The following is a 26,069-nucleotide window of genomic DNA, read 5'->3' as shown; positions in this document are numbered from 1 at the left end:
TCTCCTTCCCACCCCACCAGCCTAGCAGGAGCCGTGTTGCACAAAAACATAGACATCCAGCCTGTCTCCGACAGCTGCCAATAACAGATGCTGAGGAAAGAGCATCTGAACAGGGCAACATGCAGCAATTCTTCCCTGCTGTATTCCTGCAGCTTCCAAGCATTTGTATTCTCACAGACTTTCCAAGCCAGAGGGTATATTTTAACGTTCAAAAACCCTGGGTGGATTTGAGAATCCCCCTACCGAGATTTATGATATCAGAGCAACAGGCAAAGAAAGTAACCGGCCCGCTGAGTCAGAGAAGGGGAGAGAGAAGTCACAAAGTTTCAAAAAATAAAAACTCTTGAAAAAAGGAAAGCTTGGGAATGCTGTTATGTACCTTATGATTTGCCTGTTATTTTTGCAATTAGTTCAGCAGCTTAGCAAATAAAAACAAGTTACTACATCTGTTTCCAACAGAGCTCTGACCACTGCAGGGGTGGGGATGCTGGGGTCCCCGTAAAGGATCCTGGGGTGCCCTGACCTAGTGCGGTACCCGTGACCCAGTCTAGGACTCGAGATGCCTGCATTTCCTACTTCCAGGCTGTGTGTTTGGGCACGTCTTTTCCACTGACTGATTGGACTGGGTTGTCCTTGCTGGTCATTTCACAGAAGTGAAAAATAAGGTGCAAACTCAAATGGCTCACTCGTGGACTTGAAAAAACACTGTCAGAGCCAGCGTGATACCTCAGGCACTGCAGGCTCCAGTACAAAGGTCCCACGACACATCTCTCTTCCCCCAGAGATGCTGACATACACACAAAAAGAAATCCTGCTCTCACTTGGGACTCTGTTTTAGTGAATCCAACTCTTTTGTCATGTTTTTTTGCCTGTATTTGCCAAAAGAAGGAAAAAAAAAAGTGAGCAAGCTAGCAAGAAATAAGCTCATTTCATTCTTGGGACTCTGTTTTAGTGAATCCAACTCTTTTGTCATGTTTTTTTGCCTGTATTTGCCAAAAGAAGGAAAAAAAAAAAGTGAGCAAGCTAGCAAGAAATAAGCCATCATTTCATTCCCTCGAGGGTATTTCAATCTTCAGATAGCTATAGCAGACCGGCACGCAATGACATTTTCATGATCTGTCTGAGAGCAAAACCAATCCACATCCATTCCCCTTTCCACTCACAGAGAGTAGGTTTAGAGCAGAGAATTATTGATATAGCAACTCGAGGGTTTGCACTGAGTCTGAACAAACAGCAAAACATCTGAGAAGAATTCAACATGCGGTAGACTTCAGCTTTAAATTGGAAGATTAAAGAACAAAGGATCAAAATAAGCATACTGTAGGTTTCTCAGGAAGAAAGGACTGCTAAGAGCTTTCTCCCGATAACTCTTTACAGATTTGAATGGTTTCCTTTCATTACAGAGTTTTTGTTCCACTGGGAGTATTCAATAATGCAAATACCGGCAGACTTATATTTTATCTTCCAACACCAACGTGTAGAGCAGCTGGGCTAATGGTGAAAACAGACTCCACATAAAAATCAGAAGCAAACAATACTTAATAGCTAGAGCAGACTTTTTTAAATCACCCTCTCCATGCTTTATGTACACGTGGAGACAAACACCTACAACAAGCTGTCATATCAACAAGGAAACCTCATCTCTGAAAGCTTTACTTATTCTCACAGTGTAGCCATACACTGAAGCTACAAGGTAGACCTGGTAAATCCTCTGAAGGATATCTGAGGGTCCCAAAGCAGGTATCTGCAACCAACTCAGAAGCCGAATGCGCATCTGCCAAGCTCCCACCTCAGGTATCAACCATAACGTAGAGCCTTCAACAATATTTCAGGGGCCAAGCAGCCGTTCACCAAAGAGCAATGCTACCTCTAGGAAATAAAACTGGGTTGGCTGCACCCCACATTATAGGAAGGAAAAATAGAGGCTCAAGCCCCAAAGCCAATGGGACATGGCTTGCTCAGTCTAAGGCTGAGGAACACAAAGCAGGGAGGGAGAAAACCATGCACAAACCCGCAGTTCAGCTTCCTCAATACAAGGGAAAAATCCTGCTGAGGATTTCTACCCACAAAGCAAGATGAGAGACCGAGCCCAGAAAGAGTTAACTCTCATGGCTCGTGCATGACAGTCCTCCCCTTCTCAGCTAGCCTTGCGAAATTTCCACCTATTTAGGCCAACAGCTGGGGAGATATGTGTGCCAGCCGTTTTCCTTTTTTATTTTCCTCCTAAACTCCAAGTCTTAGAATTCAGCTACTAGCATAACTCAGACCTGGATCTCCAACCTCTCCTTTGCTTATGAAACAATCCCACCCACATACTTGAGGTTGAATCAGCTCTTGCCTTTCTTTCTGCTCTCCAGAACGCTGCTAGTTCAGAGGATGGCGTGTCTTGCATTGCTGACCCCGTGCATGAAGTTTGCGGGTCTGCTTCATCGCTACTGGCCTCATTTGTCAAGCCGCAGCTTCGCTTTCATCAAAGACATCCATTCTGGCACAGATGAACTCCATTAAGGGAGTAAGCACACAAGCAATAGGAAATCCTAAGGCATTTTTCTCCTGCTTGGGTTAAGCCTCCTTAGCCTTGAAAGGTGTGAAGAAACAGAAAGCAAGATAAAGCCGGGTATGGAGGGCAGGGGGAGGAAGTGTAGTACATCTATTCCTAGATTCAATGCTCTGGCTTCCACATCAACCTGCTTTTCACTGGAGCCACTTGACTGCATATAGCGATATAAAAATCAGACTGAAGCCAAAATAACTGTGGTCTGAGGCTGAAGAGATCCTGCTCAGTTCTGCCACAGATCTCCCGTGTGATTTCAGCCACACAAACTCACTTCTTCACCTCCTTGCTGTTACCTCTGGCCTCTTGCTCACGCTTCCTCACCCCTCTGGAAAGGGAAGACAACACTAAGCTCATCTCACCTGCTCTGAATCGCAAAGCCTCTGCAGCAAGAGCTTCACATCTGTATTTGCCCAAAGCAAAGATGTGATTTCGGTTGAGACTTCCAACATTACTACAATACAAATCAGTACAAAAATAACAAAAATAAAGAAAGGGGGGGGGGGGGGGGGGGGAAGTGTCAAACTGTTTTGGGTTGGGCCATATTACCCTCCACCCCGCTCCTTTCCTCGCCAAGAGCCACGTCCAAGACCCGCACTGCTGCTCCTCTCCAGTCCCGGACACAAAAGCCCACCGCAAACCCACATGCCGCGCTCTGTTATGAAACCAATGAATCTCAGCTTCAGAAAGCCGGGGCCTGCCCAGAGACAGCGAAAAGAAAGGGGTTTGTTTTTGAGCTTTCACAAAAGGATTCCTGGCTCAGAGTTTTCACATGAGCCTCAGCTGCTTTTGTTTCCACACTCCAAACCAAATGCTTCCCTCTGGCTTCGGATCCGATTGCAAAAACTGACACAACTTTCATAACATTTTCTTTCACCTTTTGCCATCTGTTTTGTGTTGGCAGAACAACTGTGCCCAGGACAGCATGCTTGTGTCCTCCTCCACTGCCCAAGCCCAGTGATAGCCCTTCTTCTTGCAACAGCCCTGAGGATGCTCAGTAATCAACGCAGGGAGGAGATCCCGTTCCTCAAAACCCGACTGCTACTTCGCAGACTGCAGTCGCTACCCTGGTTCCGAATCACTGGCTCCTGGCTGAAAGCAAGCCACAGCAGCTGGGATTTCAGAGGGGCTTTTCAGAAAAGCATCTCAACGCTCACTTTAAACACACGCCCACGCACTCAGCGATGACACTAAGAAACCAGCTAGAGAACTGCATGAGGCAGGCGGGTCTGAACAGCTATGGCTGCATGTGTCTCCCCTACGGCCAGAGAAACTACTCAAACGCAGGCAGAAAGGGAACCGGAATGAAATTTTGCTTCTGTGTATTTTACTTTATTTTTTATTTTTTTTTAAACCATCACCATGAGCGATGCTAAGGATGACAGAGCAAGAGAGCGGAGGTATTCAGGACTGGCTCTGGCAGCTATCTGGTCACCAGGTGATTGTACAAGCAGACAGCTTAGGCAAAGGTGCACTTCTTACCACAAATCCTTGATTTAAGAAATGCAAGGGGCCTGTATGCTACCTCTGTCTCTGGCTAGTCCGTCTTCATTGCTCTTCTGCTTTAAGATTCCCCGTGATCCACTCGGACTGCTCTTTCCTCCTTCCTTATGCCTGATCTATCCCACTACCCCTTAGATGCAGAAACCTATTCATATCATCGTTTTTCATTTACAATGGGGCTCCAGGATTTCTTGGGCTTCCCAAACACCGAGACGTTAAGGCTGCAACTCGGCCATGAAATCAATTGATTTTTTTTTTTTCAATTAAGAACATAACACGAAATCTTTCCACATAGACTTCGTTCATCCCAGAAGCATCTTCTCTCCTGCATTTAAACCCTTCACTTACTGCCACTGAAATCTCAGCTACCAAGCCTCTTCCCCTGAAGATGACTTTTTAGAAAGCTCTCTCTTCACATACATAGGAATGGGTGGAATCTGTTTTGATTTAAACATCTGGAGCTGTGCCTCTGAGTCACTAACAAAGTCCCAGCTGTTAAACAAACATGGTGAAATAGATGCTGCAAGACAAAGACGGGTTGCTTACGGGGGACAGCAGTCCCCTGGGAACATTCTGCTGTATTGGACTGCAAGCACTCTTTGTTCTGGGTTTGCGCAGTACAAAAGGGTAAGGGATGAGAGTGCAATTCAGGATTAGGGTCCAGGAGCAAATACAGTGCAGATTATAAATGACAAAAGCCGAGGCCTTTGCTAAGCCATGAAACGCTTCAGTGGCAGCCTCATGATTGCCAATGCAAAGCAGGCTAATGAAAAGCACTAGAGAAAAAGAAACGCTGGTGACAGAAGCGAGCAAGAGAAGGCAGGAGCACTGAACCCTGGAGATACTTTGGCACGGGTGGGTGGCTTAGCTTAGGATAGGATGCTGCTCTGTTCCGTGTGCATCATGGCCCGAGGGTTTCATGATGAGCAAAGCTTTTACATTCTCCATTTCCTTTCTACTGAGCTATTTTAAAGACAATCTGGATCAGACGCTGCAAGCTAGCCAGATTTATTACCTGACCTCCGCACTGCAAAACAGAACAAGATCATACTCTATTCTCAGGCTTAGTTAAACATTGCCTTGTGTAACAGAGAAATGGTATCACATCCAGCACAACGGCTGTCAGCTACTCAGGCCCTGGATAGAGTTGGTGCAAGGAGACAAACAGGTTAACTCTGTTCCCCGAGGAACTGCAGCAAACCAATGCCAGCCTTGGCGCTTTCTCAGCCCTACCAGCTCCATAGCTCATACCCCCCCACTAGATGACAAGCACCAGCTCTCTGCCCAGCAAACCCAGCACCCTGACATGCCACAAGCCATCACAAAGACACCATTAAGGCAAGCAGTTAGAAACTATCACACACACTTTAAAATTATAGCACTAAAGAAACACGGTGGCTTACCTCAACAGCAACTTAATTAATATTTGTCTGGAGTTAGCTCCAAAAGAGATGCTGAGACCCCTTCTAGACACACAAAGCATCAGCATTTATGTTACACATGGGCTTACGTTTAGAGAAGTAAACATTTACACAAGGGGAAAGAAATTAAAACACTGTTGTCATAACAAACAGGCAAATAAACCTTTTATTGTCAAACATTCTTGAGAACTGGACAGTCAAGACATAGAGCTGAAGTCTCAGATGGTGACCTAAGCTGCAACTCCCCACGGTACGGAGAGAGTCTCCATTGCGTGATAAGAAGCTAGATAAGAGGAAGATTTCTCCGTGTGCCAAGCCACAAACAGTGTCCCTGTCCTGCTCCCTTCCTTACACCTTCCAGTCAGCAGCAGCTCAGCATAAAGAGCATTTTATATGGCCTCATCCACAGAGCCCAATTTAACTGAAAGCTCCTGAGCAGGACTTAACAATGCCCTTTTCCCACTGGTTAAGAAACCTGGACAATATAGTTCAACCCACTTTTAACCTGGCATAACCAGAGCCTTTGAGCCACCGGGCTTTGAAGTGAGATTTTTATATTTCACATACACCCAGAAGGGAAAAGAAGGACAGAAATAGCAGCACAGCCTGGTATGTTTAGCTAGACCTTGTCTGCCCACCGTCTGGCCAAAGCTACGGTCTAGTCTCAGGTACCAGATCTATTTGTGAACTTGTAATGGCTGCAGCAATTTGATATATTTAGAGTATGTTCTATTTGAAGCCTCTCTGTGTGCACATAGAGGAAGAGGGTGGACAACAAATATTTTGTCAAGGATGTTTTGGGGGATAGGTTAAAAAAAAAAAAACCTATCGTGCATTTATTTAAGAAATATATTAAGGGTAGGAGTTAGTTACCGCGGTCTTAAAATTGCTGGTCAACCCAGTAAGGCAGTCGCAGGTGGGCCTGCGCTGTGTTTGGACAACACGAAGTGGCTACATGTACTGTTTGAAAAAGCAGGGCCCGCATTCCCTGCTCATGGTTTTGTGAACACACATTAAATCATTTTGATTTCAGAGCTTCTGGCATCCTGCAAAGACTTAGGAAAACATTTGAGACTGGGCACACATTTAAACTGCAGGCTTTGGCACCGTATAAAGGAACCTTAAAGCAGGTCCACGCTACCCACCCGACCACTTTCAGACACTTGTGAACTGCAAGACAAGAAACGACCAACAGTCGTACTGCACTTCTGCATGGATTTTATCCTGCTCTTTGCACCTTTTGCCATGACATCTTAGTGGAAGGAGGAGTGCAGTTCAGGACAGTCAAGACGCACAGATTCTGCTCCCAGCTCTTTTCTTCCACTTAGCTCCTAGAACCTGGCCCTTCCCCTTGCTGGCTACACCTGCAGAACAGATACAGTGCTTACTTGGGGCAAACAGACAGCACAAGGCCCCACGTGCTCAGAGATCTTTGGCTAAAGCAGCAGATTCCACTTGTTTTATTTTACAAAGCTTGAATTATTGCAGTTCAGTGTGTATATTTATAGCACTTACTGTCTGTCCCTCCCAAACTCCATCAGAGAGTCAGCAAGCAGCTTCTGCGTTCCCCGATATGCTTCGAGCACTTGAAAAGTTTAATCACGTTGGTTTTTTTTCTGTTGAGGAAAAGCAAGCCTTTTCCTTGACACACCATAACGCCAACAAAGAGTTACCATTATGAATAAAGTGGGTAATGTGCTCTGCCATCATGGTTAGACCCAAGTTGTACATCAAGCCACTAATGTGAATTAGAGTATGCAAAACAGAGCTTTCACTCCAGGCTGTGGCTAAAAAAGAAGGAATGCAAGCAAAAATCAAACTCTGAGTTAAACAATGGTGTTATTTTAACGACGACTTTGGCCCCATCGTGCTGCAAGCACAGATGCCTCAGTGGAGGATCACAGCAAGCAGGTTCAGCATCAACTGCCTCGTGTTCCCAACCATCCACACAGGCTGTGGGCAGCCTTTAGTTCACACACAATTACCGGGTTAAGCCATGCTCAGCCACACACTTGCAGTGCTTCCAAGCACAGCTACTGCCTTTTTTTTTTTTTTAAACCCTCTCAGGGTGTGCAGCTTACTCTCAGAGAGCTGGAGTCTGCAGGAGGGGAGAGAGGAAGCCCTATCAGTGGTACCTGCCTTTTCCCCTCCTAATGCTCCCAAAGGCAAACAGGTAGTAACAGAGAAAGTCAAACCACAAGCCCAGCTCTCTCCATTAACGAGACACTGTCTGCGTATTTAGTCTACACGCTTCAAAGAGGAGGGGGAAAAGCCCCTGTGTAAAACGTATTCAATGTCATCACGCTCACATCAGCATGGAACAAACACCGCTTTCCTAGCTTTGAAAAGGTGAGCAACCTTCAGTGTTTACGCAGCCACTGAGCTAAAGGGTATCAGGCTAATTCTGACCAGGCAGCAGCCCATGAAAGGGCTGTCCTGCTATGCACATTCATCACCCTCCAAGAAATAATCCTTTGAACAAGTCCCAAGGCTAAAAGCTGCAGTGGCTGCGGAAAACAGCAAGCAAAAATGATGGGAGCTTCTCTGCCCTTTAGCAACAGACTGATGGATTTCAGACCTGCCCCGGCCTCCGTCCTGTTAGAATAGTTAACCTCTTCCTGCCTGTCTCCCATCTTCTTGTGGCAGATCTTCCATCACTCACCCCAGACTGAAACGTTTCACTTTAGCCTGTGACCGGCAACTTGTCTTACAGAAGCAAGGGTCAGGCACTGCCCCTTCCCAACAGGCCAGGGAATGGAAAGGCTCAGGGACAGGAAGAGATATGACGTAACCCTCAAAATATGAGCTGTGGCAGGAAAAGATCTGTCTGAGCATATGTATATATATAAGCCAAGTGGTTTATGGTGATGGAAAATTTCATCCTATACTACTTATCTGCAGCATTTCCAAACTGGGAAATGGAGGTATGTACATTGTCCAATAAAAATAAACTCTGCTCGAGGGCTATCACGTTGCTTTTAGAGGAGTGGGAACTCTCTGCCTGTCAGATTTTAGGAAGCAAGGCCAGATTTGAGCAAATGTCAACTCGCACAACCCCTCTGAGCTGGAGCCCCATCAAAATGAAGTCAGATGTTGTCTTATACCTACATGGCTTTCCACGTTAAATCTTAGCAGCACTTGGCAGCCCCAGAGAACTTAGCACTAAAGGGTCTTTAAGACACTTTCTAAATGACAAATTTAAGATGGTCTATCTGTCCCTGGCAGTGGGAACACACAGAGCTCCCTGTTCCAAGGCAAGGGAAATCTAAATGCGATGGCACACGTTTGGCAATGGGTTAACCAGGCTGCACAAAGCACGCATTTCCCCTGAACGCTTGCAACAGTAAAGCAGAACAAAACGGCTGCTCCTACCCCACCGCAGCTTACACCCTGACACATGAACGTACACTGAAGTCAGCGCTTGCTCCGGTTAATCTGCTGGCTGTAAACACATCAGTTTGCAAACAGTCAGATCCATTTGGGAATCATTACCATTGTTACTGACTAGCGTGGGAAAGCAACGTTGGAAGGTGCAATTGAATACATAAATCTCTGCGCATCATCTTAAACCAGGCCTATTTTGAGTAAAGCCTGGTTTTAAAAGCAGCTTAAGGGCAAACTGAAATATCTTCCACTGGAAATCTCAGTAGGAAATTTGTACTGGTTTAGCTCCATCAGTGCAATAGCTGAAGCCAGTGGGACTGGTGGAGAGACCTGACCACAGCATTGCTGCTTGGTAGAAAATTCCAGGCCCTTCAAATCCTGGTCTCATTCCAAAGAGAAAACATCACTTGGGCAAGCTTTGGGCTACAGACTAAAGAACCCAGCAGCTTACAAAACAATGATGTTTCCTCTGGTGAATGTGAGGTATGATATGCAGAACTCCCAGGCATGTTAGAGAGGGCAAAGACTTTCAACGTGCATTCACACAAGCCTTTTGACCTCCTTGTTTTGGAGTTTATGACCCTATGAGTAACCCTGCTCATCATCTTTGACTCAAACTATGTCATGCCAGCTGCTAATGAGATAAAGCAAAGATTAAGAAGAGGAGGAAAGCTGAGAGAGGGGGAAAGAGTTTAAACATTTGACAGATAGCTGTGACAGAAAAGTACTTCCACAATGGCATTTTAAAAATTTATAGCACATCACCTTTAGCCTTAATCCTGCTGCAACGAAACCAGCAGGAAAAAAAAAAACCTTCAGCTGCCAGTGATCTTATAGGGATATAAGAAAAATCAGCCTGGTTTTGTGGAGTAGAAGCAACAGTATGGTACTAAGTTGTTCATAAAATTCAAGCAGCGATAGGGAGGGGAGAAGCACGCACACACAGACATGGACACATAGAGCTGGGGGTGACAGCAACCACTGCCCAGAAAATGCGACACTATTTTCTACCACCAGGACAAAGTCACAGGGACAGCCAGGCTGACAGCTCTCAGCTTAGTGCAGGTACTTAAAAATAAAGCTACTCTTCTATTTTACTTTTTTTCCCCCACCAGTTCAGTGTCTTTAGTCACCAGTGCCCCTTAGCAACAGCTGTGAATGCTGTTACTTGTCATGTCAGCGGATGCCTTCATCCACACATAGCTCCCAAGAGCTGCCAGGACATGGGGAATATGCCTTCTCTTACACCTATTTCTCCTGAGTGATCCTGTTGGTGAGTCAGGCTTCTGCTACATGAACTGCTTCAATCTCATGATTCATTTTACTTATCATATGTGAAGATTAAGCACCCACACAGCATCAGCACAAGCTAGCCCTCAATTACCCAATGTGTTCAACCCATTAGTCAACCTCCAGTGCTTAGCTAATGGAAAAGCAAAGCCCTCCAAAGCTTTTATGATTAATATCTGAAGCATCTCAGAGTGAAGTGACCTCCGTCTAGACTAAAGCATCTTTTCTTCCAGGCCTCTGTTTTGAGGATTCACTGTGGCTTTGGGGAAGCACGCGTCTGCCAAAGCCATCACTGATGTTCCATGATCTCGCCTCATTCCCCGAGCAACAACAGTGCCATTGATGGAGGCAGCTTGAGATCCCTCCAGAAAAATCCATAAATCCACCCATTTCAAGCCATAGTTATAAGCCCTGTTCACCTCCAAATCCAAGCCTCCTTTCCCTCCTTAGCCAAGTGAAGCAAGGTCAAGGCAACGAAGAGAATTTCAGCTCTCATAACCTATATCTGCACCCTTCCACGGGAGCCTTCCATGAAAGTGCTGAATGCTGCCTGCTCACCCATACGGTGTTCTTCCTAAACCTCAGCAGGGCAATGAAAGGTTTGACTGAGCAGATTATCTTCCCTTGTCAAGTATGCTGCATTGCATTAACCTCCAATGGAAAAATCTGGTACGAGAAAATGCTGGGGGACCCTTTCTAAATCAGTGGCTATGAAGTAACTGCTAGAATAATTTTGCTTTGAAGTGATAAAAAAGGTTGTATCCATTGTTTCAGATCATGAACAAAGCCAAGATGCAGCCACGGAAACCGCACTGTGGTATGCAATACACGCTGGATTCCCTGTCTGCTTAAAATAAGATTTGTCTGTGGTTACTGGATAGGCTCTTTCGATAAATTTTGACCAAGGGCAACCACTGAATTCTCATACTGAAACACCAGAGCATCCGAAACAAGGGAGATGTTAGCCGAGTCACCACAAATACCTTCCAACCTGAAAAGCTGAAGGAAAAAAAAAAAACCACCCCACATTTTTTTTTCCTTTGACGAGCTCAGCCCAACTTCTTTCCAGCCCAGCATTTCCCCAGCTCTTTATTCTGCAGAAATCTAACAAGTCCACTGGAAGGTGATTCAAGCTTTTTGCTTCCCCAAGTCTCAACCTCAGCCTCGCGGTCTAATCCAGCCACAATCCAGAACCTTTCCTCCAGCGACCAGCCCACGTTTTCCTCTCTTCAATGCCTTTCATCACTTCCAGTACTAGTCCCCCATTCCCGCAAATATTTCCATACAGTTATCATGGTTACTTCGTCATTGCTTAGCCAAACTGTGCAAAAATGTCTTTATAGCTTTCCTTATAAATCCACCCATTTCAAGCCATGGTTATAAGCCCTATTCACCTCCAAATCCAAGCCTACCTACTGAGCCCCACTGTTATACCGGAGATCTCCAAATTGCTCCCAGTACCGAAAGGGAGGGGTCAGCGGAAAGAAAACTCAGTAATTTAGTACTTATGAACCAACCAAGTCACCCAGGTGTAAGGTCTATGAGTACAGCACATATCCTGTCTCTCCAAAATTCATTCTTAGAAATATAATAAACCAGTTTTCAATTCTGAAAAGTGATTGCGGAACAGGAGTAATGTATTTTCTCCTTATTTATTCTTATGCTATAAAAATAAAAAGCCCTTTCAAATTCTTATTGTACGCATAATGCTTTGAACAGCTGAAATTCAAATCTGAAAGTTGCATCTTTAGCCAGCATCTAGAAGCATTATCAAGAGTTTGCTTTAACCAGAGCGTGCAGCTGGGATATCTTATAATACGTAGTAGCAGACATCCCTGTCCGCAAAAGGCTCTTGATCAGCAGGCTTGTAATTTCAAGTATGTTTACCTCTATTTGGTTAAGCAATGAGTTGTCAAACTTGAATCCAGGGATTCTCTTTTCACTGCAGACCACTCCCACGTCTTCGGTGTGTTTGCAGTCGGTTACTCCCCAGCCATTTGAAGTGCACGCTGCCAGGGTGGTCTCCTTGCCATTACAGTGGACATTGTCCATCCAAATTTTCCCTGAAGGGGAAAGAAAATAGAACCGAGACTCACAAAGAGGATAAATCTAGATTGTACTGATAGCTGATAGGAAAGGAAGAGCACAGCAGCCTTACTTGCTATGTCAGGGGAAGAGATTACTGCTAAAATAAGCTTGAATCAACAGCTAAGGAACATCAACGATCCACCTCAAGTACTTACTAACTGCAAACAGCTCTGCCCCACAGCTTTCCTTTCACTTATCTGCATGGTAATAAAAGAAAAACCACCACCAGCCTGAAGCAGATCTCTGCTGCCATCCTGCTCACAGTGGTAAATGACCTCCTCTGATGACAGCCACTTCAGAGCACGCAGTGTCACTGGGTCCCCTCGGTTTGGCTGATTAGACCCTGCCCTCTAATCCTACTCACCAAATCATTCCTTCTGTATTTAAGGTTTCTCTTCATATCATTTCTCTTTTATCAAATCCTCATTAAATCTTTTGTACGAGACAGCTCCAATTTTTGATTAGATGCCCTAACTTCCTAAAAGCAGATTTTTACAAAAGCTTTAACAAACCACTATTGATTGGAACCTCTTGTTGTTTGGGTGCTCTTTGAAAACCAATTGCCAGATCCAGTTTCCAGACTGTAATTACCACTTTCCCTCCAGCAAAAACTGGGTGCATATGCACACGAGTATGCACATGTACATGCATACATATATATTATATTTTAACAAATCAGGTCCCTCAGAACTCACTTCTAAGATGAGCGGACAAAAATCAATAGGTGTCACCCCCAAACTTTAGGTCTTTTTCCCAGGAGCAGCTGAGAGCAGAAGACCCAACAGTGTTGAAGAGTATCTTAAGTTTTACTGAATCTTTAGGTTGTGAAATAATCGGCTATAAGAACATTTTGATTCCAATAAGTTAGCCCCTATGGCAGCGTTACTGATTCCAGTAAGTTAGCCCCTATGGTAGCATTATGTCAGTAACAGCATCATCTCTGAGATTCACCTTTACGAAGTGCCCATTTTCCCTTTGGGCATGCGCTGCTCCCTGTGATTTGCCCCCTAAATCGCAGGGAGCAAGGCCAACAAGCAATTCCCATATTTTAGGATCCCAAACGCTTTGCTTGTCTGAAGAATAACACGTCCTTTGGACAGAAAGGACCAGCCTGACCTTCAGAGCCACTAGGAGATTCTGTAGCTATTTCCCTTGGCTGTCCCAGCTTTGTTCCAGCAGCCCCAACAGGTTCAGTTGGTTAATTACCAGACGATGGATCTGCCAGCCCGCTCCGTGCTCCCCGAACAGGAGAGCAGAAAGAGCTCCTGCAAAGCCTGGCTTTAGGGTTTGAGGAAGGCACGATGCCCCCTGCACGGGCTTTCTGCATCAGGATTTACCCAGCGCTATTCTGGCGTGCAGAGAACACTCGCTCCCGTTAAATCACACGGCAATCAGTTTCTGGTTTGTTTTCAAATGTCATGGCCTCTTTCTCACTCGGAAATCTCCTACTCTACCCCAAGAGCCAAAATCCACAGCTTGGGACAACACTCAAGGTTTTGCGTTTCAGTCAAGTCACTGTTAAGGCCTGCTTGCTTGCTCTGTTACGGGCCAGTTTAGGTGCGAGCACTAACGAGCGGTGCTAAGTAACAGACATACAGCACGTTCATCCCTGCTGCAGCGGAAATAATCTGTCTGTGGGTTACATCAACAGCGTGCCAGGCTTCAATGTTTGCAGAAAAAATTCTCCATAGGTCAACATTTAACTAACAGCATATCAAAAGATGACAGTTAAATCTGTTTAGTTATATACTATTACAGAGCTATTCTCTCTCAAGCATTGTGATTTTAAGAATTCATTGCTGTAGCACACAAACATTCACCTTTCCAACTCTTTGTTCAGCACGTATTTGGGAATGAGGTGCAATAAGGTGCAATTTGCAATTATCCACACATCCGTCACGTACCATTTCAAAGAGCAGGAAAGGATGTACAACTCGGGGTGAGGGTGAATAGCTTTTCCCCACCACGAACAGCCTGAGAGCGTCGAAGAGGATTATTATAAATATAGTCCTATCTAGGACACAAAGTGCGCACACTCCTTTAGGGTTTTATAGGCTAGTCTGCATTGCAGAATGATGCATGTGTTTCTAAAGAGACAAAATTTGTGTAGCATTACATAGGCAGTCTGTTTAGACCCTAAACAGTTCAGAGGAAAAAAAGAATAGGGGGAAGGAGTGTTTAGAGGCCCTATTTGACTCACCGCAAGGCAACAGAAGCGTGAATAGGGAAATGGACCATCTATACATTACACTTGTGGGTGCAGCTTCCCTTTTGACGAGCCATATTGGCTGCTGAAGAGCCTCCTACCCTTATCCACCCCAGCTGCTCCCAAGCATCCCCTGCCAGAGTTCACACATCGTGATCTGGTCCTTCAGCTCTTTACCTCATCATTCCTTAACTTGTTTCAGTCAAAACAAGCAAACACCTTGTTTTAGTATTTAAACTGTTTAATCTAATGGGACCCTGATTTCAAGAGGCACTGCTTCACCTGGAAGCTACTTCAGTTACATTTGTAGGAAATATCACTACATCTTAAATTTGACTGACAGGTCAAGAATCATTGGGGGTTGGAGAGACAGCAAGTACAATACCACTGCTCTGGAGTTACCTTACCTTCTCCTTTTCCATACTTTGAGCTCGGTAGCCAAGACACTGCCTCCACGTAGCCCAGCTCCCTGCAGACCACGTGCGCAGCGTGGATGGAGAAGTCATCGTCGCACACCGTGCCCCACTCGCCACTGTAAAACACCTCCACTCTGCCTTCATTGTGTTTTCTCTTCTGCCCTGCAAGCCGCAGCTGGATCTTGGGAATATTTGCCGGTCTCTGGGGGGGCTGGTACACTTGTGGAGGTGGCTCAGGGTAACCGGGGAGGTAGGGCCAGTGTTCATACTGAGCAAAGCCCAGCGGGCTCAGGGAGATGAAGAACAGCATGACGAAACAGTGGTTATGGGTAAAACCCAGGAATCTTTCCATTTTCAGTGCTCACAGTTCTCAGAGCCAAGTCCTCTGCTAGCAGCTGCCAATCAGTGCAGGTAGGTACTGTGTGGCTGTCCTGAAATGAAAGGAAGGTTTGAGTGAGGCTTGGTAACGACATGGACTTTATATCTCTTGCTTCAGCAGGGGGATAAAGCTATGGAAGAGACTATATCCAACGCCGCCTGTAAAAACCAAAGTCAAGTAAATTACTTCTTGTGGGGTGGAAGAACAGACTGAAAAAAAAACCACTCATGAAAATAATTTTTAAGTTTAGGTCAACTTGCCAAATAGTTTCAGCTGGAAAATACTTTTTTTCCAGGGCAAAATTCTACAGGTCACAAGCGTTAACAATTGATTTTCCTATTTCTCTGCAAATCCAGTAGTTCAGTGGTTCCAGCAAGCTACGGCAAACCTTGGTTCAAATCCTACCAGGACAGAACTGAACCATTTTTCTCCCATACCTCCTTCAATAAAGAGGCCAAACCCATCACTTCAACAGTGAAAAACCAGAAGGGTAAGGAAACGTATTGTAATATGGTCCGAAGTGAGGTATTTATATTGAAGTCTGTTTTCCCAATACGATGATAGAAGACTTATTTCTGTCACTGCACGTCCGTTTCATCTGTAGAGAATCAACATACATTACTGCACACAGACACTTTGCAGAAGTAGTCTTGGCTAACCTTGTCTGTCCGATGGAGTAGTGGCTAACGGTCTCCCATTTTTGGTTGCTAAGTCTGGATAGGGACTGACTTGTCATACAACTGCTGCATCACTATATAAGCTAGTCATTTAAGGTATGAACCAGCAACTTTTTGACTCATTAGAGGAATTTCATCCAGATGCTGTGCAGAGTTTAAATCCTGGTCCTTTTCTGCCCGCTTCCCGCTCACGTACTCCCCAGTCTTCATTCAGGAGCACATGGAGTGGTCAAGCAGCACACGTGGGGGTTGATGATTGAATAGTTTCCAAATGAAGCAATGCCAGAGTGCAGTGGGAAAAAGCTCCCCAGCCCTTTAAAGCTCCATTATTTCCTGGCAACCACCAAAGGGGAGGGAGAAGGGGAAAGACTTGGCTCTAAAACCAGATGTCTAGAAGCTAAAATTCTCCAATACTTTTGCTAGGTCTTAGCTACCCCTAAAAAATGACCAGAAGGTCACATACACGTATGAAGACACAGCGAAACACATTAACCAGCCTTTCAAGCTGCTTAACGAGGAGATGTATTGGAAATCCCAGGCAACTAGCCTGAAATTCAAGAGCCATCAGTTCAAACCTCAGCTCTGACACTGACCTGCTGTGTGACCTCAGCCAGGTCACTTCCAGGGCTGTGCCTCGGCTTCCCCTTGTGTTAAACAGGGCTGGTGATCGTGAGCTTCCTACGGAAGTGCTTTGAGACCGGGGATGAAAGGCATTTGCCTAAGGAATAGACAAATGAAATAGAAGCACGTGGGTTAAAAGTCTAGCGTTGGACATCAGGGGAAGAAACAGGAAAAGCAAGGGGAGACTTTAGAACAGGTCTAACTAAATCAGGGCGGGGGGGAATATGCAGCAAAAAATTCTTGGAAAACAAACATTTGGTTTCAAGGAGCCACGTACTTTCACACTGGTTTCACAAGATTGAGATTTGTAAATTTTCATCTGGCATTCAAGAAATACTGCTATGGAAATGAGGTATTTTTCGATTTTTTGCAGGTCAGGAGGTGAGGCTGAGAGAGAGGAATAAAATAAAGTCCTGCCCCACGTCAGAGAGAGTTGGAGGGGAAGAGAGGAAGAAAGAGCAACTGCTTTCACAAGGCTGCTCCCCTCCAGCAGCAAACAAATGGGATTTCCCAAAGTAAATGTAGTCAACAGGGCAGGATACATGTGTTCTGTAAAAATAAAAGGCTCCTGAGTCAAGGCACATTAGTACTTGTCAGACATGCCCGACTTCAATACCTGCTAGCACTGATTTCAAAAGAAACCCCTTACAATGTTTTTCATGGATACAAGATGGTTTTTAGCCCAGAGGATAAACACATGGGCAGAGAATTGTCGTGAACGGTGTAAAAAAAAATAAGAAAATCAAGTAACCCCCTCAGTCAGATCATAACAGAGAACAACAACGTATGTTAGTTATAAGTAAAAATACTGCAGAACCGCAAGCCTAGTGGTCTTCAGAAAAATATGGTTTTCAGTTTTAATCTTCTTTAAACATCTATTTTAACCTACTTCATTTTATGTGGCTTTTTTTTCTTGCTACTGCATAAATCGGATTTTAAAAGCCTCAGCAAATATTAATTAAAAACTAAGTTGGACTGAAACAATCTTTCTCTAAAAACTAAGATGAGGGGTAGCAGGGCCCTGACTTAGCTGAAAGCTACACAGTTGGGTTTCATAAAAAGTCATTACAGCTTTCCCATGGCTGTCCCACACGCACAAGAACACACTGCTATTTATATATTGCTGGGACCTTCTGAAGCATCTGGATGGTCTTGCTGTGTAGCAGGCAGCCACACGAAGGATATTTGAGAAGGCAAAGGCAGATAACATGCGGTGAGTAGCCTTACAGTCGAGTCCTGAAGGACCTCTAGCTCTCAAGAGATAAGGCGGCATGTTAGCGTAATTAACAGAATATGCCAGATTCCCCTCTAGGTTACAGTTTTGTTTTATGATACTCCAGAAAGCTCAATAGTAAACTAAATAAGAATATTTTACAGAAGAAAAGGATCAACAAACAACATGTAACCAGCAGGTCAGCATGTTTCACTCATCCCTCTTGTGCCAAGGCAAACAATGGCCAGCAGTCAGCCCTGCGCTCAGGTTAACAGGGGTCTTTCGCGATCAGAGGCCAAGGAATAGCTAAAAGCTGTGCAACTCCAGTTTCCAGGACTGCTTTCTATTCAAACCAAAGCTCTCGAGTCATTTTACTGACGGACTTCAGCCAAAAGACACAACAATTTGGGGAAACCATTCAGAGGCAGGATGTAATAGTTACCAGCTGAGAGCGGTACTCCCTGAAGTGTTAATTAATAAAGCAGACGGACCACTGCAAGATGCCAGAGCCTTTCAAAAAGTCACAGCACTGGGAGACCTCATGGTCCGTGAGCAGCTGGAGGGGAGGGGAGGGTCACAACAGACTTCCAGGTTACTTTAATTGATACCAAGATCAGTCAGGGAGATACTAATTTACATTATTGTAAATACAGTAGGTGTAATTTTCATTCTTGGCAAAGCCTTGCTGAGTCAGACACCCCAGGAGCCCCAACACTCCAAAAGGCAACTGCAGGCTGGTTTGCTTTTGTTCCCCAAAAGCTTAGAGACTTTTGGAGTCAGGCGAGACCAAGAAAAAACACCATTTACCATAGAACTGAAGAAAACCTGGTGAAGGAGGATAAGGTTGCCCAAGAGCCCCCTACTCCGCAGAGCGAAGTTTGACTAGCAAAAAGGAATTTTAACATGCCTGTATGAACACAATCCTGAACCTTCACTGAGGAAAATGACTCGGGGCACACGCGTTTTGTGCTCAGGTCATAGAGCATCGTATCACATCTTTGCCAGGATCCTGCGAGGATCAGGAGGGGCTCCTCAAGGGCCCAGGGGAAGGTACTGGAAAAACATTCAGAAATCTCCCTTCTAGTGCCATTCCACCTACAGAAATGAATCCCGGAAGAATTCTCCCTAAGATCAGAACAGCAGCAATCCTACATGCTTCAGGAGACAACACTGCAGTGTGTACTAGCAACCACAGTCCGCTTTTCCTTCAGGTCATATTAACATCTGCTTCAAAATTGTTAAACATTCAAACGTTAAGAGACAAAGGTTTCGCAGTGTTTGCATCGCCCCAGAAATAAAACCTTCCATACCCAGAGGTCTTGTTTATTGAGGTGCTTAAGAGAAACTATTCAGACTAAGTCACAATGTCAGGAAAAGCAGCATCCAGTGGAATTTGAACACAGGCATATTTTAGTATTTCCACAAGAAACAGCAGCCCAGGTACAAGGGCAAAACTTCAGGAGCCCAGCATGCCCAGCAGCGTCCAGGGAAGCCACCCAGCATTGCAGTACTGAAAAGGGCTCTCAGCTTTCTGTCTCCTATCAAGATCGGTCAGGAGGGACAGCAGGGAATTATGGCACCAGAGAGGCTTGGGCATCTTCTGGCAGAGGCATCCATCCATACCGTCTGGGTCAGTTTTCACGGGGAGGCAAGACAAGCAGTGACACAGGACCAGTCTAGAGGACTGATAAAGCAGCACAGAAAATTTTACGCCGCTTCTTTCACTCCACAGCACAACAGCCACACGAGTCCTGGATTTATTCTTTCCTGGCTCCTCCTGAAATCTCTCTCCTTAGCTCCAAGACATTAGTTTTACTTCACCACTATCAAAGAAAACTATCCCTGCTCTTCAGTTAGAGCACTGATGATTCAGCAACAGACTCACTTAAGAGCATTTAAAGAAGCAAACATGGACAGTATCAGATAGGAGCCAACTGCACACACACGTTTATGGCAGCATCATTATAAGCCACAACAACAAAATTTAATAAGGAAAATATTTAAGTAAACCCACTCCTCTGCTGCTGTGACCAAGATTTGGACACGTTTTTTCCGCAAGTCTCAAGGAAAGCTGCACATGCTGAACTCCCCAAGAACAAGTCTAGGCTTAGATTTGCAGGATGTTTGGTTCGTGCTGGTGATTCCCTTTATCGTAGGGCTCATTCCTCCCCTCGCACCCTCTCCGTAATAGCCTCCAGATTTATTAATGATCTAATCCTAAAAGTATATATTTTGGTCTCCCCATTCAAAAGAATCCAAGACAGACCATTAAAAACCTATTGAATAAAGTCAGTGGAGAAGCCAGGAAAATAGTCCAGGTCTCCTGGCTCTCCATCCTGTACTTCAGGCCATAAGATGATTCTCCACCACCGCATTAACATGTAATTTAAGGCTTTAAGGCATGCTCCTGCTAGCTGCTGACTCAGCCCTTTTCAGGACTCCAGTCTTAAGTCTTGAAGGGAACAGATAGACACAGGCTTACAAGGAAACAACAACAGTTTCATTTCAAAATAATATTGAGCTTTTACTTCTTCAGAGACTTCACCAGATGAAACTAATAGGCTATTCATCCCCCCAAATCAAAAGCTTGCTCCTACCAGCAAGGATCCCTTTTTTAATTTCACCAAATCATCCAAACAATAGATCAGCGCAGGCAAAACCAGAAACACCAGCTTTCCCGCTCCCATCCTTATCCAGACAACAAAAGGGAAGTCTGGAGTAGTTGATTCAAGTCCTGTGTGACTGGAGATCCAGCAATGCTCCGTTTGGCTTGGCATCCATCAGGAGGAAGAGACAATTAGCACTCTGACCACTGCTGGCACGCCTGGGTCTCGGCCAGGAGCACCAAACAGGTGGTATTCGGCCACTTGAAACGGTACCGCCTGAATTGTATGCCCTGCGTTTCCAATTCCACACCCCATCGCCCAAAGTGCATTCCTCGGGCACGCTCACACATCCCGCAGCGGGCATGGCCATGGGACAGGAACAGGATTTCCCACTACCGCAGCAGCAGTTCTCCAGCCAGCGCAAGGGCAATCCACGCTGGGCCCCCTCTCCACTACTATTAAAGTGAATAGAAACGCTACCGCTCGCTTGGGTAAGAGCTCATACACATTCTCCCATTCTTCCAAGAGACTCAGCCCTGCCACGGGCACTAGGGCTAATGCTTTCATAGATTAAATCCCCATTGATTATAACCCCAGTGTATGCCACGATGAGAGCCCTCTCGTTCACACTCTTCAAACACTAAGCCATAAAGGTCACTGGCAGGGCCAGATATACCAAGCAATGGCAATAAATCCAAATCTACAGCAGAGAGCCATTAGCTAGAGGAACAATGTAAGACCAGTACTTACCTCAGCGGATAAGGAGCTCCGGAGAAGACCACATGCTCCCCATGAAACCCACACCCCACTGCATGGCAGGAAACCATCACAATAGATTGACTGGGGTGACCAGAAAAATCACCATCACTCTTAACCCTCTTCCTAGAAATCCCCAGACATCCTTCGGATTGACTTCGGTGTAACTGAACCTGCCTGGGAGCGGAGCAGAACAGCATGGGCTTGATAAAAAAAAACAACAACAAAACTTGTGTACAGTGCCCTGTGACTGGGATGGCCTCCTCAGGGACGAGATGCCATCGTGCTACATCTGATGGGTCAGGCAAGCCCCTTCTGGTGTCAGTACACAGCCGCTTTTAGGAGAGGTAGTAAAGGCTAAGGCAACCCAAAGAGCGTGCTGAAGGTGGAAGTTGAATGACTGAAGGAAGCCAAAATGCTGCTAGGGACATCGAAACAAAAGAGGTTTTTTTCAGTAAAATGCTGTATAGGATTCCAGGCAGAGCCCAGAACAAGCAGGACAGCTGAAATAATTTCAGGATCACATTTTGGTATGTTACAAATCCAGAGACTCTGCAAGCCAGAAGGATGGCAATATAATCTGCTAGCGATCACTCTGTGGAACATATTTCCTCTGGATTTCTCTTCACAGTTGAGGAGAAAAGAACCGATGCCTATTAGCCAGTACCACTGAGCTGTTGCCATTTGCTCATCCCTTTCACTCAGGCTCCCTGGAGCTCTCTGATTAGCGTAGGGCTTTCAAAAGTCACTTTAGAGAGCTGGGGCTGCTCAGGAACTGAAACCTGCTACCAGGGAGCTGAGAACTACCTTAAGAGAGCAAATTTCACATTATTGCAAACTGGCCAAGGGCAACCAGTAGCAAATTCAACAGTTGTTTACATCAGAAGCAGCTACCAAATGCAGTTTGCTTCTTCTAGCCTGTTGGGATGCTGCAGGGAAAGAGAGCGCGAAGTCCCAGTATGCCCTCTCGCAGCAGAGGTAAAGCTTACACAATCCAAAGCTATAGACTTGCCATGACTTTACCAGCCACAAGATCTCACTCCAGAGGGAAACAACATTATTTAATAATTGCTAAAGAACCTTCTGGCCTCTGCCTCACATTCAAATGTACCTACATACACGCCCACTTTTTTTATTTCCTCCCAGAAGTTCACTGAAGTAGGTACTACCTGGAACAGAAAACAGTTTGGAGCGTTTGCCAACTGATGAGGTTAAACTACAACAGACAGCACTTTGAACAGACAGCAAAAAAAGATATATATAGCCCAGGAATGTATGTTGCTTGCCATCACTTGCTATTGAAGCTAGACAAGAGAAGAGAAGCTCTGATGGACAAACACGCTAGTTAGGAGAGTAGGAAAGAAAAAGCACTTTGCTTGTGTTTTCTTTTAAAAGACAACAGCTAGAGGTCTAACAACGGAAAAATCAGTGTTTGTGGAAGTTGCCTAACCAAAGCCCTTTGCATCATGATTTGATTACATCTGTGAGATCCTGATGTTTAGAAGTATGCTGCTCTCCAAAGCTGCATGGACACAGCAATTTTTGCAGGGCCAAACACCCAGATCCATGGTGATCCAGCATGTTTCGTGAAAGGGCTCAGCTGAACGCTTCTTACGGCTTCCAAATCCAGGCTGCGGTCTCTTCTCGGACCTGCTTCTTCAACTGAAGCAATTCACATGTGCTTTCAGTTTTAGCGCCTTGATGCATTCATTTATCTTAGAAGGCAAAAAAACTTGCCTGGGGATCAGACAGACACATGCAGCATCTTCTCTCCATGTCACGGTTGCAATCTAAATATGCTTCATTTTGGGAAGTTCCTTATTTTCCTTCTCTCTTCCCTTTGCCTGGTGTCAGAGAACGAAGATGAATAGAGATGTGAATCACGACAACTCAAAGGCTCCTGGCCAGCACCAGCTGGCTGTTCCACAGACCTTGTGCTGTACCCTTAATAGGAAACAGAACTTATTCCCAAATATACTTCCAAGACAATTAAACAGAAAAAGTGATTTTTTTGAACCTAGTAGTATAAATTCTTTAATTTACAACTAGTGTATGCGATTATGATGACCAAGCAGCCTGTTTGTACTTAGCAAAAGCAGCAGTGGCAACTAGAGCTATATGATTCAACTCCTCTCTTCATGAAACCTACACAATTAGTTCATGACATACAAAATTAGTTCATGAATAAAGACCCTACAAAAGGGTGCCGCATTAAAATCCACAGCTGACACACACACTGAACCAGAACACACACGTGGTGCATGACCTAAGTTTGAAGAGCATTAGCAAATACTAGATATCCTCCAAGAAGGAGGTCCCCCTCGTACCTGTGTAATGCTGTCTTAATTAAGACAGCGTAACCCATCAGCCGTGCAGATGCAGGACAGGTTGACTTCAGAACAGCATGTTGTTTTTCCTATGAAATATCCCTTGAAATAACAAACTTCCATCAGCGTTACTACAGATTAGGAGCGGGACTTTTCCTCCTCAATGTGTGTATTTGCAGATGTTCATAGTAGACATGAACCTGCACACACACGTGCTCCCAGAGGATTTCACAGAAAGCGCTTTGCAAACCGACTAGTTGATCTGCTAAATCATTCCATCCACTGGAGTTGCAGTCTCTAAGAAAGGACATCGCTGTTTTTAAACAGCACCAAGAATGTTATGAAACAGTTCAGGAGGAGAAAGAATAAAAGGTTAAAATAAACATAAAAGCAAGAAACAGAAAAAACAGAAGGCAAGTTAGCAGTACAGTAAGGTAAAGTAAAAACTATTGAAAAAAATCCAGAGAAGATTACTAGGCATGCATTTTGGAGCCTCTGCTTAACTTGCAAAAGGATAGCACTTTCAGCAAAATGCATGGCTTCTCTATTAAATCACCCCGCTGAAGACAAAGGCATTGTCCTCTACTACATCATCAAGACTCTCTTCAATCTTGGTGGCTTTTCCAAGCTGCTAAAACTTTCTTGAAGGTTTTTCTAAAGACCTCATCTCTGCACTCCTGCCCCAGCACTCACAAAGCACCACACTGGATTTGACTGGAGAGCAGACAATCTTAGAGCTATCTTAAGCCTCATCACCACCTGACTGAAGTATTAAACTTCATATTAGTAACCCATTTTTGGGGGTGTTTTCCAACATCATCCTGCACATAGAACTAAGATCACATGAAATTCATTCCTGCAGCAACAAGCATCCAGCACACTACATCGAAGATGTGGTGTCTCCCTATACGCTCTGCTATTACAGTAGTTCATGCTGGTATTTCATTTTATGTTTTCTAACTGCTCTCTAGCTTCCAACCGAGGGAATTCCACCACTGTGGGTGGTTCAATACAGATGAAATGAAACTGGCAAGTAGGAACCCTAAAGCAATTATTTTCAGCCCCTATTCAGTACAAATTTGAAAGCACTGCGATGTCATCTTTATGAGCCGATTATAGAGATGCTAAATAGTTTTCCTACTACGCTCCCAGATAGCTAAACTAGGATCTTTCTCTATAGTCTTCTAAACTATCTTGGTCTTTAGATCTTTTTTTACCCCCACACAGTAACATCTGTTTAAATTAAACAACAAAAATCAATTTAAAAGAAGGCAGAGTTATTTGCGTGCATGCTGGAGAATCAGAACTCAACCTGAGCCACGTTAATTCCAGACAGAAACATGTTTCTGTGCTGCAACTTTTCAGGTGGCTACCACTGCATATCCTGGAGTCATCCTGAAAACTACTGATTGCTGCACGATAAAACAGCCTAAAGAAAGTTGCTGGGAAGCTGAGGGCTGCTTTGCAAGGGGCTGTGAATCCCAAGCAATGACAGCAGAAAAGTTTCTTAACTAGGGACATAACTGTTTTGCACCTTCTGCCAATGGGGAACATCTGCACTGAAGCCTCTTCCCTCTGAAAGAGCACAGTTATTCAGAGAGGAGAATTTAAACTGCTTCTGAAGTTTAGCTGGTAACATTTACACAATGTTGATGGCATGTACTGTAGCTTTCTGGTCTAAATCAAGCATATTTTAATAATATTACAGAATACATATTGCCTGAACTTGTAGACAGTTTGCAACATGTCTTTTTTTATTTCATCTGTGCGTGCCTGTGAGCAAGCAAGGGGAGAAAATCTTTAAACTTGGTCACAACATCTTTGCAAAGTGACACTGAATATCTGTGTCATCCCACCCCTGCCAAATCAAGTCTCAGGGGACAGGAATTAGAAGAAACATCTACCCTCTTCCCAGCCTGCTGGGTCTAAACATCATACTTTGTAACAAACTGTTGGGAGAGAAAGAAAATACGTTCAAAGAGTAAAGAGAAGAAGAGAAATCAAACTTTCAGCCCCAAAGCAAGAGAGCGTTAGAAATGTTTAAACCAATTCATCGGCCCCTTCATCTCTAGCAATAATGCCACTGTTCTGGCTTGCAGTCTCGGCAGGACTGCGTTTACCTTGGAGTTAGTGGTAGGCTGTGCTGGGGGCGACCTCTGTCTTGTCGTGCTTCATGAAGTTCTTTCTTCTGGGCTGAGCGCGCCGTCTGAGTGGTCCCCTCTGCGCTGGAAAATATCCTGCAGCCAGAGAAATACGCTGCAAGAAGCTGCTGCTTCCTGGCAAATTTCACTAGAGTTAGTCAAGCAAACCCCTCCCAAGACCCAGCCCCTTTAGCCTCAGCTCATAGCGGGTGATATCATGGGCTTGTCTTGTAATCTGAGCAGAAGGACTGCAAACAGAAAAGAAATGGGGGGGGGGAAATCCAGCCAGGGTTGCAAGGAAGGAGGTGGATTAGGAACACGAATGCTTTCTCAGGATGTTCCTAGAGAACAGATATTGAGAATCATATCGATACCAGTGTTAAATAATGCAGTGTGATCACAGCAGTTTTTAAGCACCCCAATTTGATTCAGAGCCTCACAGTGCTAAGCACTCTACAAATTCACGGGGGTGCATGGTCTTACAGTA

At 44.8% G+C, this 26,069-nt stretch overlaps 1 protein-coding gene across 2 annotated transcripts in view; it reads right to left on the bottom strand.

The window, feature by feature from the left end:
• LOXL2 (lysyl oxidase like 2) overlaps nt 1–25,714 on the bottom strand; it is a 57,916-nt gene extending 32,202 nt beyond the window's left edge. The window contains exons 1-3 of one of the 2 annotated variants that reach the window (XM_019470398.1): nt 25,562–25,714; nt 14,854–15,293; nt 12,040–12,215 (exon numbers count right to left, since the gene is read on the bottom strand). In XM_019470398.1, coding sequence (XP_019325943.1) covers nt 12,040–12,215; nt 14,854–15,214 — 537 coding nt within the window. In that variant the 5' untranslated portion in view covers nt 15,215–15,293; nt 25,562–25,714. Of the gene's footprint in view, nt 1–12,039; nt 12,216–14,853; nt 15,294–16,511; nt 16,685–25,561 lie in introns of those variants that run through there. The other variant, XM_019470399.1, reaches the window with a different exon arrangement.
• Between the last annotated feature and the right edge of the window lie 355 nt (nt 25,715–26,069).

Source organism: Aptenodytes forsteri, unplaced genomic scaffold, assembly GCF_000699145.1.
Source record: "Aptenodytes forsteri isolate BGI_AS27 unplaced genomic scaffold, ASM69914v1 Scaffold158, whole genome shotgun sequence".
In the NCBI taxonomy this organism is placed as follows: Eukaryota; Metazoa; Chordata; class Aves; order Sphenisciformes; family Spheniscidae; genus Aptenodytes; species Aptenodytes forsteri.
This window is presented reverse-complemented; position numbering and strand designations above follow the sequence as displayed.